The sequence below is a fragment of the Natrix helvetica genome (assembly GCF_964273705.1).
Source record: "Natrix helvetica genome assembly, chromosome: 1".
Lineage (NCBI taxonomy): Eukaryota > Metazoa > Chordata > Lepidosauria > Squamata > Natricidae > Natrix > Natrix helvetica.
Genome location: NC_138548.1, coordinates 315,998,613 through 316,015,811, shown reverse-complemented (window position 1 = coordinate 316,015,811; position 17,199 = coordinate 315,998,613). Strand labels below are relative to the sequence as shown.

At 37.6% G+C, this 17,199-nt stretch overlaps 1 protein-coding gene across 1 annotated transcript; it reads right to left on the bottom strand.

Annotated features, from left to right (window-relative positions):
- Nucleotides 1-2,685: 2,685 nt before the first annotated feature.
- TMEM43 (transmembrane protein 43) lies at nt 2,686-17,174 on the bottom strand. The gene is made up of 12 exons (XM_081939657.1): nt 16,954-17,174; nt 13,455-13,607; nt 12,572-12,706; nt 11,862-11,956; nt 10,357-10,406; nt 9,091-9,160; nt 8,520-8,590; nt 7,513-7,634; nt 7,254-7,328; nt 7,049-7,150; nt 5,905-6,022; nt 2,686-5,394 (listed from the first exon to the last, which is right to left on the bottom strand). Exons 2-12 carry the CDS (start codon nt 13,593-13,595, stop codon nt 5,192-5,194), a joined length of 1,182 nt encoding a protein of 393 aa, XP_081795783.1. The 5' UTR covers nt 13,596-13,607; nt 16,954-17,174; the 3' UTR covers nt 2,686-5,191.
- Nucleotides 17,175-17,199: the final 25 nt, after the last annotated feature.

Below are 17,199 nucleotides of genomic sequence, written 5' to 3'. Positions count from 1 at the left end.
GGAAGAGCTAAAACAACTCAGGAAACTTCCAACCTGTTTTTCTAATATTGCATTCCTAGATGTATGCAGGACTTGAAGCAGGAAAATTGGTCTGGATTCATTGCTGGATAACTACTATAACTTTATATTGGCCGGTGGCAGCTACTTTTCCTAGATTCTTGATAGATACATTTTCTTTAAGATGCTGCTGATAGCTAAAGCAAGAACATTGATGATGGAGCAAAGTACCTTCCAATGCCAGATCTTAATACCTGCAAATACATTCCTTGTCTTGGAAATTTTGCATTATTTTATTGCAAAATTGTTAACAAGCTAGACACATGAGCTTCCAGGAAGAGTTATGAAAGGAACATGTACATATAGATGTACTCATATACATGTATGTGTACTCACAATATACATGTTGCAATAGTAAAGCTGGGCTTAAGTTGTATTATATATGTAAAAAAAAAGTCTGGTGGAAATAAGTGAGGGAATTGATAGGAAATGTCTATAACTTTAACAGCTTCTATTCAGCTTTACAAGCGAAATCAATGTGAACAGTAAGCTAGTATAATTAATGGGCATAGGTAAGACATTTGAGCAGAAGATACTTAGTTTTTAGCTGAGCTGGATTTATTCCTTTTCCTCTTCTATATCATCAAGAAAACTGAGTCTCATCTCTTAGTGTATTGATTATATGAGAGATTCCAGTTTTGGACATTTTGAATGGTGCACTCTGGGGGCCTTATTACAAAAATGGCTTACAGTCTGCCACATGTTCAGTCATAGTCCAATTACTTAATTGCCTAATGTGCTATTTTGAATATTGTACCTATGCACACTCTTTTGTGCAAAAGAAGTAATAACTATAAACTATGGTTTATATTCTGTCATGATAAACTTAATCGATTTGACCAGAACTAATTTGGACCAGAACTTTAAATATATTCAGATAAAAAAATATACTGAATCTTGGGTAAAAAATAAAAACTGAAGTCCTCAGCACCAGTCCTTTTCCTAAAATTATTTGCATATTCAGAATTATTAGATTCTCATCCCACAAGAGCAACATAGATCTTCACTTGGAAAATGAATATACCACCCTTCCAGTGTCTCCCTGCAAACCAGTGTCTCCCTGAAAAAAACTGATTTTAAAGATCTTTCAGAATATAAGGGTGGTCAGGCCAGGTGCAGCTCTGGAGTATGTTCCAAATTGTGAAGGTCATTACTAAGAAGCCCTATCTTGGGAGCCTGTACTGTCTTTACCTCATAGACAGAGGGAATCTTAACAGGCCCACTCAATGTTTGAATTATGCTTGAGCAAGTTGTCCATGATAGACCCCAATCCACTGCCGTGGTGGATTTTTATATAATAACCAGCACTTTTAACTTGTTCTGGAAGTTGAAATGGCAATATATTGAGTTTATTTCATGTGGGGTTTCCCCCCCCCCCCCCCAGTAAATGCTAACAACTTACAGAATTATGCACAAGTATAAGAACAGGAACTTATAAAACAAAGCTTTATTTTTAGTTCCTGAAGTAATGTTTTTAAAGATCTTAACATTTTTAGTATGTTTTTCCTCTCAGAACCTCCTTTTCACCTTAAACATTTTGACAATTCCAGTTATTGTGAAATTTTCTCTGGAATTAGCTTGTTATACATTGGGTCAGGAAAGTTGAAAAGCTTTCCAAGTATTATCTCATAAGCAGCAATATTCCTGTCAGATGTCTGTCTCCCGTACAAGGAATAGCTTAAGTTATTAAACTAGAATGTTCTAAATCTAGGGTAGATCTTTTTTAAAAAACAAATAATCTGAAAAATACATGAATATTCCATTTTATCCTTCTTTAGTCAGGTCTGTGCCCCAAGTACTTTGTCCACTTCTGGATATCACATTTGAAGGATTCACAATGGAAGAGGAACAGAGACGACTTTAAAAAGATTAGAAATTACAGTAAGTCCCATGAGCAGACATTGATAGGGGTAGATATTTGTAAGATAAAAGATTGAAAGGAAAAAAATTATTGCACTCTTCAAAAACTTAAAAAGGATGTCACATATAGAATGGTCTTGTTCTTGAATATAGGACACAGAATATCTTGATTTTAAATTAGGGGAAAACTGATTCCAACTGAATGCTAGACAATAACTTCCTAGCAGCAAGAACAATTATGGAGAAAACTGACACAGATGGCAGATGTTCCTTTGCTGGATGTGTTGAAACAGGCTAGACAGGTATCTGTTTGGGATACTTTATTTTGGATTCCTACATTAAACATGAGCTTGTATTTGGTGATCTAAATCAATGGTCGGAAACTTTTCTTGCTTGGGGGAAAGGGGATGGACCTGTGCGAGTGGCAGGCTTGTGCATGCAGAGCTCCATTTGTGTGAGCAGCAGGCGTGAATGGAGCTTCACATGTGAGCACAAGCACCTGCCATTCGTGCGAATGGAGTGCTGCCTCCCAGTGCATGCAGTCGCTGCTCGTGTGAATGGAGCTACACATGCCAGTGCAAGCGGCCACTGCTTGTGCAAGTCAGCACAAGCATCCGTCGCTCATGCGGCCCAGTTCTGAACCCAGTGCGGCCTAGTAGTGGGCTGTGGCCCAGGAGTTAGAGAGCCCTGACCTAAATGGCACCTTCCAATTCTTAACTCTTATCTTTAATAGTGAACTGTGATTTCAAAACACACATGCAAATCATATTTTTCTTGAAAGTTTTATTCCTAAAGTAGAAAATAGACACTTCCATTCATAGAAACGTTTACAAATGATATTCTAAAAATAAAGAATACAAATTTAGATTTCAGTTGGAAGCAGCCACCATGCTTCATTCTGAACCAGTGATACAACTGACATCTTCACAAAATGATTAATAACTCCATGGCAAATTGTAGTTGGACTTTAGTTAGAAATGACGTTAGATAGCAACAAACCAATGAATGCAAATTTAAGTTTGGAATTCTAAATTCAAGAAAAGGGCAGATTCAGGGTGATGCTAATGAACTTTTATTTACTTTTAGAACTTTGGCTTAGTTGTTTTCTTAGACTAATTTGATGTACCTCTAATAATGAGCTGAGAATAATACTGACTGACAAGAGTATCAGAGCCTGTCTTTCTTACCTCGGTAGATTGCATCCATATAAAAGGTTTCTATCCATGTTTTTGGATCATCTCATTGCTGGCAATAAGGGCTTGCAATGGGGTATACACCGGCTTTTTGTCTGCTTCAGAGTTTTTATAAAGTAGTCCAATTGAAGGTTGTGTGCAAAATCTACAGTTCTGAACCCAGAAAAAGCAGCGATTGAAGCTACGTATAGGGGAAAAAACCTGGGTATGAATAGTTAACGTAGTCTTTCAGTCCTAGATTTAAGGAAATTCATCCACTTTTATAATTTGTAAATTAATCATTTTAACTTAGCATTATATGCAAAGCAGGTAATGTATGGACAAAATCAACAGTTACAAACTGTTGTACAGATTTAAAGCACCCATTTCTAAAGTGTTGCACTCTTTTGTTTTTTCCTGAAATTGGGCAGGTTTCAAATAAAAGAATTTTCAGAGTACCATTAGTACATTGAGTACCCAACCTTACTCTACATAATTCTTCAGTAAAAAAACAAATAATTAATTTGTCCATGGAGCAAGTTACGCGAACAGCAGAAAGTCTCCTCTCCCTCTGGATATATCTTTGGTTTTGTCATTTAAAATCATAATTCTTCATGAAACCATCAGTAAATTACAGAGTTGGTTCAGGAAACAATTCTCAAGTCACAGGTAAAAAATCCACCTGAGATAATAAATTATTTTACTTATTGAAAAAAAAATGAAGCATGGGATAGGAATAAATCATAAAACTGAGATACAATAATGCTGAATATAGTAATATAAAAATAAACAGCATCACAGCAATACCAATGTGGTGTAGGATACTTTGATCCACATATAATTCAAGGTGTTACAGATAAGGTAAATTACCTACGTGAGAATTCAAACAGGATAGTAAGAACGAAAATGAAGTGAACTTCAAAAAGTTGCATGCAGTAAAACTATAATACATGAAGTTATAGATAAGGAGTAGATTAATCTTACAATGATTTACCCATTCTCTTCAAAGCCTCATATTGTCCCCATTGAGTCCATATACCTATTTTTCTCCACAAAGATTGAAAGACATTTTACATAAATTGCATAGGAAACCTAATTTGCTTAGCCTTGTTACGTTTCATTCAACTTTCTATTTCCAAACATTGGGGCAGTTGCATATTTTAATTTGATTCCACTTGGTATGAAACCTGTCAATGTTTAGATCAGGCCTGCAGAGCATCTGACCAGCCAAACAGCTTCATGCCACATTCCAGCATTCTTTAAAAAATCAATAAAATCACTGCCACTGTGAAAGACATGCTACCGAGCACCTGCAGGCCTCGCTGCCACTTCTAATACTGTCACCAAAGAACTAATTGGCACATCACAGATTCCTTTGAGTCATCGTGGCACAGTGGGTAGAATGCAGTATTGTGGGCCAGGGGTCCCAAATCCCTGGTCCGTGGCATGCCAGTAACTAGGCTGTGCCAACAAGCAAAGCCCCATCCGCAGGATGCAGGCAGCATGAAAAACCACACTCCCTGTGGTCTATGGAAAAACCTTTCTCCACGGAATTGGTCGCTGGTGCCCAAAAGTTTGGGGGCAGCTGTTGTGGGCTAACTCTGCCCAGAGTTCGATCCTGATAGGCTCAAGGTTGATTCAACTTTCCATCCTTCCGAGGATCCAGACTATTCGGGATGGGGGTGGGGGGCAATATTGCTGACTCTAAACTGCCCAGAGATGCTGTAAAGCACTATGGAGCGGTATAGAAGTCCAAGTGCTATTGCTATTTATGGCCTGTACTTATTTTATCTTTATCAACGTGGTCTTTTCTACCAGCTGTGCAGGCGTGGTCTAAATATTTATGGATCTTAGTACCCCTGACCATGGTACCTGTTCCTGGGAGCTATAATTTAGAGCTGCTTAGTTCCTTACCCTTGGATTGCATAATGAAAGTACCATACCTAAAACAACTACAGAAAGCACTGATGTTGCATTTTCGGTACTGCAATATGAAGAGCAAAAATATCCATGGTGGTATATTCTTCAAATATGATAAATGTGTTGAATGTATAAAGTTTCCAAATAAATGTGGGTACAAAGAAGGCGCCTCTTCCATGATGTCACTGCTGTTTTTTTGGTGGAACCTGAGATCTTGCAATCAGAATGGGAACCACAGCCAACAAAGCAGTCAATAGTGCCCAGAAGGGCCGATAGAAAAGCCAGCCCACTGAAATGGTCAGCAATGAGAGAGAAGTAGCTAAGCAAAAGGCAAATGCTTTCAAACCAATGTTAACCAGATCCCGGACAACTGGAAACCAATCCACTGCAATAAGGAAAAATAAAAATCAATTTAATAAATAAATTAAAATCTCATTGGCAAGCTTATAAAAGCAAACTAAATCTGCCTTAAATCCAACCCAATGCCCACCAAATTCATTGAAATTTCATCTCTACAGACTATGGACCATTAAATGAAGTAAAAACAGACTTTTACCTAAATACATGTTTTGTTTTCATAGCTTATATTCTTTACTATATCACAGTGATGAAATAATTGCTTTCCCTCACATTCCTATGAGTTATCTCATCTAGATAATAAAGACTCTTCGATTTTATCCCTTGGACTATTCATTTAACACAAGCATGAGAAAGGAAAACCTTTATTTCTTCAGTCAACATTTGAGCCCAGGAATAATATTCAGCTTCATAGTAATTATTACTATTCTTTATCATGTTAGATGACTATGTTTCTTAGACCTGAAGGTACTTCGGTACAATTTTTAATTAATGCTTTATTTATAAATCAAATTAGGGGAATGGTGGCAAAACTTACCCAGGGTATAAATAATTCTGGTCATAAGGCTGATGCCTAAAAACATAGACAACCATCCAGCTGCACGTAGGCCCCAGGTTTTCATGCTGTTACTCTCATGTTCTTTCTGAAATACTTCCTAAAAATATTTGATATTTAGTTAGCACTTCCAGTCATATACTTGGTATTTTATCACCATCCAAATTATGCTAATTCTTTTGATCAGCAGGATACACGATGCAACTGGACACAATGCCACGGCTTAATCTAACATTACTGGCCAGAACCTATTCCCTGCCCCTCCCTAATATGCTATCATATTCTAGGAGGAATGCTGGTTTCAAATTTACTTGAACAACCCCAGGCTGCATTTGAAATAATTTTGACAAACCATGTTTAAAACTAATTTGATTAGTTGAAAACAAAAGAAATATTGTCAACTTTGTTCTCATGGTGTCATCAGAGCATTTATGATGATTCTTCAACTGCAGCTGAACTTCAGATCAATATTTTTAAGACAGAATAAAATGGATGGAAGAATGAGGTACAGGCAAAATCAGTTTATGAGTAGGTAGAATTTTAAGAAAAACAGATTTTAGACCTAGTTAGTCTTGTTCCGCCCTGCAAGCAATCCCTGATAAGCTCTGCAAAGGCCCATGTGCCATTCTTGACATGTAAAACATTATATATTCATGCCTTTTCATTGTATACAAGCATTACTTTTCTTCTGCAGAAACTGAAAACATTTTTTAATCTATCAAAAGTATATACGCTACTAAATGAGAAAGCAAGGTTTTGCATTCATTTTTTGAACTGGAGAAATGAAACATCTAGACCAACCAGGACCAAATTCTATCAGTAGAACTGGAGAAAAGTTACCTTTATAAAAGTTACCTTTACCTATAGGAAGTTAGCCCACACCCATCCACTTACTTAAACTCAAGTTTTGCCTACTAGGGTTGCCAATTTAAGTTAGCCATTTAGGTTTTCAAATAAGAGTCTCACCATTAAGAGCTATATTGCCCAGAAACTGAATCAGAATTGTTTTATTTGCAATGAAGAGCTTTATCTTTGAGATACAGAAGTAATATTTGAAGTGGGGGGGGGGGGAGAACATGTATAACTCTTCCCTACTATTCTCCCTCTACTGATTTTGAACCCTTACCTCAGCTGTGAGCTCTCCAGGGTAGAGAATATTTAACACATCCCCAGATTTGGTTTGGTATGGAACCAAATGATCCTCTTGCTGACGAGCAATTATGGTCACCTGAAAAGGGGCCAAAGTAAGAAATTGAAGAAATTTGCACAGTGACATTGGAGAGTTTTATCTAATTACATGAGAAGGTCTTGAGGAGATATAGAACATTTACCATATCTGGTAGAGCCATGCGCGAGAAGTCTTCACTCAAACCTGCATAGAAGAATGAAACACGAAGATCCCCGACCTGAAAAGAGGGGGGGGAAACAACAATACAAAAGTGTTGGGACAACAAAAGATTCCCAATTGAAATTTTAGATCCAAGATTTGCAGATTATCTGAGCTCAGCTCAAGTAAAAAAGTGCAATTCCGAGTGATTGGGGCAGAAGGGAACAATTGTTTATTGTTTATTTTCCTCTTCCATTTCTTACTTCTGGACGTCGTGGATTCTCACTATGAAAGAAGTAATCCCCTGAGCGGATCACATCTGCGTGAGGGTCTTCCAATTTTGACAGGCTCATCTGCTTGAAATTATTAATCTTCTCAATGAGGCCTAAAAGTAGAAGTGGGAATGAGAAATCATTTTTGATTGAGACTTATAGTCGTTTCGGAAATTTCAGAGGTAGGGCCATAGCATAAAATGGGAATGGCCAATGCTTGGAACAAATAGGGCCATCCTTCATGGTCCCATGCAAGAAATCTCCTCATTCTATTCCATCTAACAAACTTTCCAAGTTCTTCCTATGAAGAAAATGGGCACCAAGAAAGAATACGACAACACTCCAAGCACCCAAATGAATGCCACATAGAAGGTTAAGAACGTATTTTCTATCATCCCACAGCATCAGATGTGGACTAACTGCCTTAAATTACACAACGACAGATTCTTGGTTAATGTAGTTCAATTGCAGAAACAACCACCCAGATATATAGTGGATTTCCCTTCACTGAATGTGTTCTTGCACAGCCCTAAAAGTTCATTTGTCAGAGATGCTTGATGCCGAATTCCTGCACTGAGCAGAAGTTCAACTCAACAGCTTAAAAATAGCTTTTAATTCTACGATTCCTTAACTCTCCTGTCTCACCAAGCAAAATTAAAAGGGAAAAAGCAGGCATGGTGGTAGGGATCAGCATGCCTGACCATAAGAATTTACAGGCAGACTTAGCTAACTTCTAGATAAGAATGCCAAATATCTTATGCACAGAGTAACTATATTATGGTACTTATTCCAAAGATCCATGAGATGTTTTGATACTGTCTCATTGTCTGTTCCATAAAATTTAAACCATGGGAACTGGAAAGCTATGATTTAAATTAAAATGTATTTAGTTACTCTTCCAAATGTTACAAAGCGGAGATGATTTTCTCCTTATCTGCCTTGTTAAGTATATATTAGCATGCATATATTTAGACATATCTCAGATACAAGCTTCATACCTCTGGAAAGGAAGAACTTGCCAACTTGAACATCAGAAGCAACTGCAGTGAAAGATTCAACAGCCATGGCACTGCACAGACAAAAAGAATAATCAGATGAATTTACCATGGTGGACACAAAGTCACAAAAGACTTTGCAAATCTTCTAGCTATCAATCACCACAAAGATGTACGTCAGTGTTTCCAAACATAACAACTAGCATAAAAGTATACACACCTACCCATATATAACATTTCTTATCCTGCTATTTTGTTTAACTTCCAGAATACAATCTCGTGAATCAGTTAGAAATCTTACACAGATTCTTAATTTTAAATCCTAAGGATAGTATTGGAAGAGCCACAGTATAGAATACTACCCTGTTTTCTCGAAAATAAGCCCTCCCCTGAAAATAAGCCCCCCCCAATATTGCAACGCAGCAGCCATGAGGTGACCACTCTCACCACTTCCTGCACCTCAAAAATAATAAGACCTCCCGAAAATAAGACGAAGAGCTTATTTGGGGGGGGGGGGGTTCAAAAGAAAATAAGACCCTGTCTTATTTTCGGGGAAACACAGTATCACGTTTACCTAGGGTTTTTATGTCCAATTTCTCGATCAAAATTTCTGCTATTCACAACTTCTGATTTCCATTCCGTATCTAAAAAGGGTGTACAGAAATAAGAATATTACGAATACTATCCCGATTTCTTGAAAACATTCCAGGAGTCACAGATCATGGATATTTCCCACTGTCCCTATAATTTTTCATTCTCTTATATGGGAATGGGTACTGGTGAACATTACAGGCAGAATTCTTATCTAAGCACATGCTAATTATGTTTTTTTCCCCCTCAGAATCTACTATTCATGAAAAGACAAAAATACAAGACAAATGATATTTTGAGATTTATTAACAGAAGCATAGACCAGATAATCAACAATAATATTCCCACTCTATATTTCCCAATATTGACTCTGGTTCTGGACACCACAGTTTAAAAAGAACAATACAAAGTAGAGTGAAGATGGGGAAATGATTGGAAACTAAGTCTGGTGTGGAACAATTAAAGGGACTAAATAAATGTAGCCTGCGGAAGAGAAGAGTGAGAAAAAGTAAAATAGCATATATGTTCTACAGGAAGGCAGCATCTCTTCCACACACCATCATCTTCTAAGGTTATTCTAACATCCCTTTACACTTGGAGATTTTGAAATAGAGATAACCACTGTTTGAAGCAGGTCCTTCCCAAAGGAAAGGCTTGGGTTGGATGACTATCAAGCTACCTTTCAGCTCTATGATCTTATAAAATCCAATGAAAACTTCCTTTCTGTGGTCTGCAAGCACTGAAGTTCAGCTAACCTCATCATAAGATAAACGACAGTAAAGTGGATGCAACATCCTGGCTAAAAAGGAAAATATATGTTTGATTCCTTTAGCACTTTGTAACCAACTAAAAATATTAACTGCTTATTTCATTTTGAGAATGCAAATGCAATAAAAAAGAATGCAAATGCAATAAGAGAATGCAAACACAATAAAAATAACAACGTTCCAAGTTCATGCCATACTGTGGTATCCAGAACCAGAGTCAATATTAGGAAATAAAAAGTGGTAATATTATTTTTCATGATCTGGATTCTATACTTCTGTTATAGATAAAATTGGTAACTTTTTCTCTTTCAGTGGTTCTCCCTTGTAACAGCTACATGGCAGTAGAAATTCAACAGACAACTTCCACCATCATTTTTGTAGCTGCAAGGACAGCTGTTCCCTAGCTGGAGAAGAGGTGCCTGATATTAAAGCCATACCCAGTGACTGTTTTATGAGACAAAATTTTCTACTAGCAAACTTACTGTAAGAATATCTTGTTTCTTTCTTTACTTCACCATCTTCTTCGTATTCTCTACAAGAAGGGGGAGAAAGCATCATCAGATGAACATAAAGTACTGAAAAGTCCATCATGTTTTACACAATTTTACTATAAATAATAATTTTAGCTAAAATGAGCCAAACTTTTAACTAATTCCTGTGAATGCCCTCATATAGTGCCCCCCCCAATTACTCTTATTTTAAAAGATTTTGTAGAGCTTTAGTAATGAAAAGAGCTTTAGTTTAATGAAAAGAAGGACTAGGGGAGATATGATAGCAGTGTTCCAATATCTCAGGGGCTGCCACAAAGAAGAGGGAGTCGAACTATTCTCTAAGGCACTTGAGGGTAGAACAAGAAGCAATGGGTGGAAACTAATCAAGGAGAGAAGCAATTTATAACTTAGGAGAAATTTCCTGAAAGTTAGAACAATTAATCAGTGCCTCCAGAAGTTGTGAATGCCCCAACACTGGAAGTCTTTAAGAAGATGTTGGATAGCCATTTGTCTGAAACGGCATAGAGTTTCCTGCCTAGGCAGGGGGTTGGACCAGAAGACTTCCAAGGTCCTTTCCAACTCTGCTATTGTATTGTATTATTGTATTATTAAAACATTTCCAAGGCATTTCCAATGTATCAACTTTTGGAACTTTATATCTCACTGTTCACTAAAAAACATAGGCCACCTTTCCAGAAAAGGAACTTTACAATTAATTCACTGTTTGATGTTTTTTGCCTACCCCTCTATGTTCTTATATCTTCCTACAGCACAATCTCTCTTGTCTAAAGCTTAAATAATAATACTTTCCAAATAAGAGAACTAATCTGAATTGATGGGGAAATACTGGGATTTGAGATTAATGAAATTAGACAAAGAAGATGTATTTATCTAAAAGACAATTTAATTTATCCTGCCTCTTTTCCTTCCGGGACTTGCTAGTTCAAACCTTCACTGCAAACTTCCCTCCTCTACATAGGCTATCTACTAAATACACCTATCCTTGTTAGGCCTGAGAAATTTGAAGGAGAGCCAAAAGTCTAAGTTTCATGCTTCATGCTACTTCGCTGTAGCACAGTTTGGCATCACACACCCAAGTTGGCATGTGGAGGCTGCTGTAGGCATGACAACGGTTGGTTATTTTCCTATCACCTCTCATCTGTTCATTCTTTCCAGCCCAGAAGCCAGCTAGAAACAAATGACTCATAGTTCTACATTCATTCCCTCTTTATAGCTTTGAATCACTATCGTAGTTGTTATAGGTTGGGAAAAAATAGATACCAGGAGGCTAGATCAAACCATAATTATATTTCCCCTAAGATAGAAAGGAAAGGTCACTTAGTAAAAATAAGAATAAATATGCCAATATTTATCTTAATCCTAAACTGGATTATATAAAATTCAAAAACTCATACACACTTGTTCCACTGTCACCATCACTAGAAACAAGCACACAGTTTAAGGCAGAGAAAACATGAATACTGTAAGCATCTTACTTGGATTCTTCATATTCAACCCACTGATACATCTCCACCTGACGTTTGAGCTTGACTGCCCGGATAGAAAGCCCATAGCTGGGATCATATAGAGGCTAGCAAATGCAAATAAACATCAGTTGGTAAGAGAACTATTATCTACAAGGACTTCCTTAGATGTTCAGCAAGGCCGGGGGGGGGGGGGGGGGGGGGGGGGGCATACCATTTATTTTTTTCCCACAAGTCATTTAACCTAGCAGGACAGAGAATTGCTTGATTATGTGTTGTTTTTGATTCCTAGCAACCATATTATAGACAGATGACAATCTAGCTTTAACCTGCTCTTTCGCATGTCTCAATGTTGCGCTCACCGCCACTGTGAGTCATCTTTTCCTTGGTTTGTCATTGCCTTTTCCAGTGTAGTATTAATTGCCATCTATCTCTGGCATCTTTTTATATTGCTACTGTCCATTATAGGCATCATTTTGCTTTAGCTCAGCACCTGGGATGATCTTTGTGGATTGGGTGGCCTTGCTTGAAATATATATATATATCTTGAAGTACACTCCCAACATCTTTTGCTTATCCCACCAAGAAAAAACACAAACCCCCAACAACACAATGAGTCAGCACAGCAAGACTTGGGGAGGGGGGGAAGAGACAGAAAAAACAATGCATTTTTTAAAAAAACTTTTAAAAGATGAAGCAAAGTTTGGACTAAGGAAACTTACCTTTGATGTTCTAAGGGTACCAGAGAAGTGCACAAGTTTCTTGTCATTCTCATGGGATATAATCTGGATGTTGTCAAGCGGGACAACTAGAGAAAGCCCCTCAGCCAAAGAGGAGGCTGTTTTCAAAGCTCGCCCCTAGGAATGATGAAATGAGAAATAAAATGGTTCAAGTAGACCCTTAAAGCAAGGGCTCATCCCTGCAGCATCATGCTGAAATCGCCACACAGAACAGGTTTTCTTTTAATGAAAATTCATTTACACAAGAAAAAAAAATAAAGTACTTGGGCTGCTGGAACTCAAAGATCAACCTTTTCTTCTTCAAATAATCTAATCCATTAATAACATCTTGGAAGACAGGAAGATAGCAGACAGGCTTTATGCACTGTTTGTGCAAAACAGCTTACAAAACCCGTTTTGTAACTATTTGGCGAAAGGAATTATCGAATTAAAATTCTGAGTTTGATGCCAAATATAAAAATGCAAAGCATCCTGTATATTCAGGATTGTAGAGTTTTCCTTGAAACTGCATTAAAAAAGGCTAGAAGTATTCATCCCAAAGGTGCTTTTTCAAAAGGCAACTGTACTTTCTGTTGTTTTTCCTTGAAGATGTTTCGCTTCTCATTCAAGAAGCTTCTCCAGTTCTGAGAATCATTGAGAACTGAAGCAGCTTCTTGGATGAGAAGCAAAACGTCTTCAAGGAAAAACCAAGAAACCCTTTTGAAAAAGCACTTTGGGACAACCGTGGCCTGGATGACTGAGAGTCTCCATAGTCAGAACTATTCATTGGTTCATTCATAGAACAGCATACTGTAAGCATTTTGAAAGACAAGTGTTTCAAACTTGAAACAGTTGAAATCTGACATTTTGACCCGTTCTCTCTCACCTCGTTGGTAAAAAGAATGTAGAAAGACAGGGCAAAGGTGGCGAGGCCAACAAGCATCCCTCCAGAAGTCTCACTCAGGCGCTCCAGAAACCCAGGCTGGTGCTCAGTTGTGACCTTCACGTGTTCATTCTTTCCACCCATTTCAGCGAACGTCTGAAAAGAACAAAAAGGAAGAGTTATTGAACACACATCTGCTACCACCTACTGTTATAATTCACGTACATGTATTGCTCGACTTATGACCATTTGTTTAGTAACTGTTTGAAGTTACGATGACACTGAAAAAAGTGACTTATGACCAGTATTCACACTTACGACCATTGCAGCATCCACACAACCACATGCTCAAAATCTGGGCATTTGGCAATGGGCAGGTATTTATGACAGTTGCACTGACCTGGGGTCATGTAATCACCATTTGTAACCTTCCCAGACGGTTTTTGACAAGCAAAGTTATTAGGGAAGCTGGATTTGCTTAATGATTCACTTAACAACTGCAGCAATTCTCTTCACAACTATGACAAAAAAAGGTCGCAACATAGAGCAAAACGTACTTCACAATTGCCTTGCTTAGCAATGGAAATGTTGAGCTCAGTTGTGGCGTAAGCCAAGGACTACTGTAGAAATTGGCAGGGTACAAGAAATTCTCTAACTAGGAAATCCACTAATAATGAAAAATATAGCTTCACTTACTGGGCTTATTAATGGCACTAAGGAGGCAATGGTGATTTCTCAAGGACAAGAGCTAGGGGACAGAACGTATGGCACATATTCGGATTTCACTTGATGAGCAAAAATATGACAGCATCAACTGGGACCTATTTTGGAGGGTAGAAACTCAGCCAGTTTCTATTTGATTATCCTTCTATCCACAGATGGGAAAATACTAACCTCTCTAACTATTTCCTTGGAGATACTCTTTCAGTCCAATCCTCCTTCTGCAGCATCACAATTCTGTGACAGCAGAAGAGGAGCAGGACAATATGATAGCATGTGGCACTAATTAGCTTCATCTATATCACTGATTTAACTGTGACTTAAAACAGAATAAACAGCATTTCAGAGGCCTTCCAAGTCTCTGTAGCATCTTTGGAAAACATGTCCAAATTAGTCTGTTCTGTTGCTGATTTTTTGTAGTGTAATTTCAAAATGCTATATGACACACAGCCCACAAGTTATGTTTGTCTACCTCTGATTTAGCACATTGTATGAATCTTGCCATTAATATTTCTTGCTATTATCTAGTTATGCACTAAGATTTCTTCAATAAACCATGAAAAAAAAATTCAGCTAACCCAAGAGCCAGATGCCATATGCTTTCACATACCATCCCAAGCCAAATGTGAATAAATTGCATAATGCTTATTGTAATACATGACTTTTCAGTATAAAGCCATAATATTTATAGTAGCTTCTTCTCTAAATTAGTAGATTACAGGTTTACATAGTACAATTTAAAATTTGCATAAAGGAAGCAATAAGAAGGCTATACCAATAAATATGTATATTACATATAAATAATAAGGCATGCTGAGGTCTATGGGATCACAAAGACTCAGACACAACTTAGCAACAAAAGCACAACAAAAGCAATAACAAATTTCCTATCATCCAATTTGAAGATACTTGTAGGTGTGTCTATGCTATAATATTTTGTAATAGATGCTTAGAGCAACATGTATGGAACAAAGATACGTAATTTTTCAGAACAACATGAAAGTAATTTGTGCCCAGAAAGTCTGTACAAACTTTAGATTCCATTTAGAAGAGGCTCTTCAGAACTTTCAGAAGTGGAATGCAACATCTACCTACAACTCTTTGAAAAAAAATAATACAGATTTGTTCCCAAGAATCTCTTGCTTGCCACGAAAGCCTCTTTATAGCAGTCACAAAATGCTTGTAAAAGACATGGGTGTTTTAATGAGTCATAGTACTCAGGTGTTGCTCCCATGCTTTCTGAAGCCCCTCTTCCAAGATTAATCAGAAGTAATGGTGTTATTGTAGTGATCCATGTATATATCCTATGTCAAGGTTTCCCAAACTTGGCAACTTTAAGACTTGTAGACTTCAACTGTTCAACTGTTGAAGTCTGCAAGTCTTAAAGTTGCCAAGTTTGAAGACCTCTGTCCTACGCCATGGCTAATAAAACAGGATCAAGGCTAAATATCAAAACACAAAAAGAAGAAACAAGTGCAGTCTTCTGCAGGAAGCATATTTTTCTTTTTCTTTCTTTTATTCTCAAATTATGTGCCTTCTGAACTAAATCAGCTAGAAATAAAATTATACTAGTTCTTTATTAGCCAGTTCCTTACTAGCACAAAAACTTTTTAATAGCTTAATGAGAAAACTGCTGCAGATTTTTGATAGTTATTATACTAATCATCACTTTTAATATACTCAGACATGACTTTTTTAGAAAAATAATGTTATGCATGTCTTCTTAGAAATAAGTCTCATTCAGTTCAAGAAGTTACTTTCAATTAAATGCAATAATACAACGCTGCAATACAACTGCTGTCCACATAGTCTCAATCATTTGTTTACACAGGGGTGGACATTGTATGGTGAGCAGAAAGTGGAAGGTGAGACACTTCAAAACTTAAGGTAGTAGAGACGTCTAAACCCAATCGGAAAAGTTAGTGCCAGAATGCAAACATCAGAATGCATTAGGACTATTTTAAACACTGCAAGTGACAACACTCCAGAACAATTTATAAGACAACGCCCTTTTCCATGGGAATTTATGAGCAGATTGGAAGCAGCATGAAATCAAGCAGAAACTCTTACATGCAAGCTCATTCTATCAAATCATGCAGCGGGCAACTACCTTATCTTTTATGCAGAATTTGGTCCGAAGGGTAAACTATTCATGCATCATGCTTGCCAACCAAAAAATAGCGAGATCCTATCACCACCCCTTGGATAAAGCAAATGTGTTTCTCCTAAAAAAAACAAAAACCTTGCCTGACAAATCAGCCAGCTACCCAGTTTCATTCCTCTGAAGTCCCTTTTTGGGAGAGGGGGCGGTTTAGAAATCCAAAGAAATAAAGGTGCGCAGATTGCAGACTTGGCTGTCAACACTCATGAAGGGGTTACCTATTTCTTACTGGTTGTATACATTTTAGTATTTCTATGTTGCAGAATAATAGCATATCACATTGGGAAGGGACCTTAGAGGTCTTTTAGTCCAACCCCCTGCTCAGGCAGAAAACCCTACTATTCCAGACAAGTGACTGGTCTTAAAAACCTCCAATGTTAAATGTTAAAAACAATGTTCCAATTCACAACTTCGGGTGGCAAGTCGTTCCACTGATCAATTGTTCTCACTGTCAGGAAATTTCTCCTTAGTTTTAGGTTGATTCTCTCCTTAATTAGTTTCCATCCAACCTTCAGGGGCTTTGGAGAATAGTTATTTCCATTGCCGCTGCCCATTGCAAAGTATCTCCAAACTTTTTTTTTCTTAATTTTTAAAAAAAGGTAGGAAAAAGCCCATACTTACATATATTGGTGTGCTTTAAGCTTTTTAAATACCGTAAATGCACTAACTCCCCGAGCTATTCTTAAAAGTGGAAGGAAGAGATCTGATGCTCGAAGGAGATGTAACGCCCAAAGACTGCTACAAATGAGAAACGGATCTCTCTCGCCTCTCTCTCTCTCTCTCTCTCTTTCTAGCACTCGCGGCAAACTCCGCCCTCCTTCACAGACCTGGGATGGCCCGTGCGCACGCGCCTGCGTATAGAGGCGA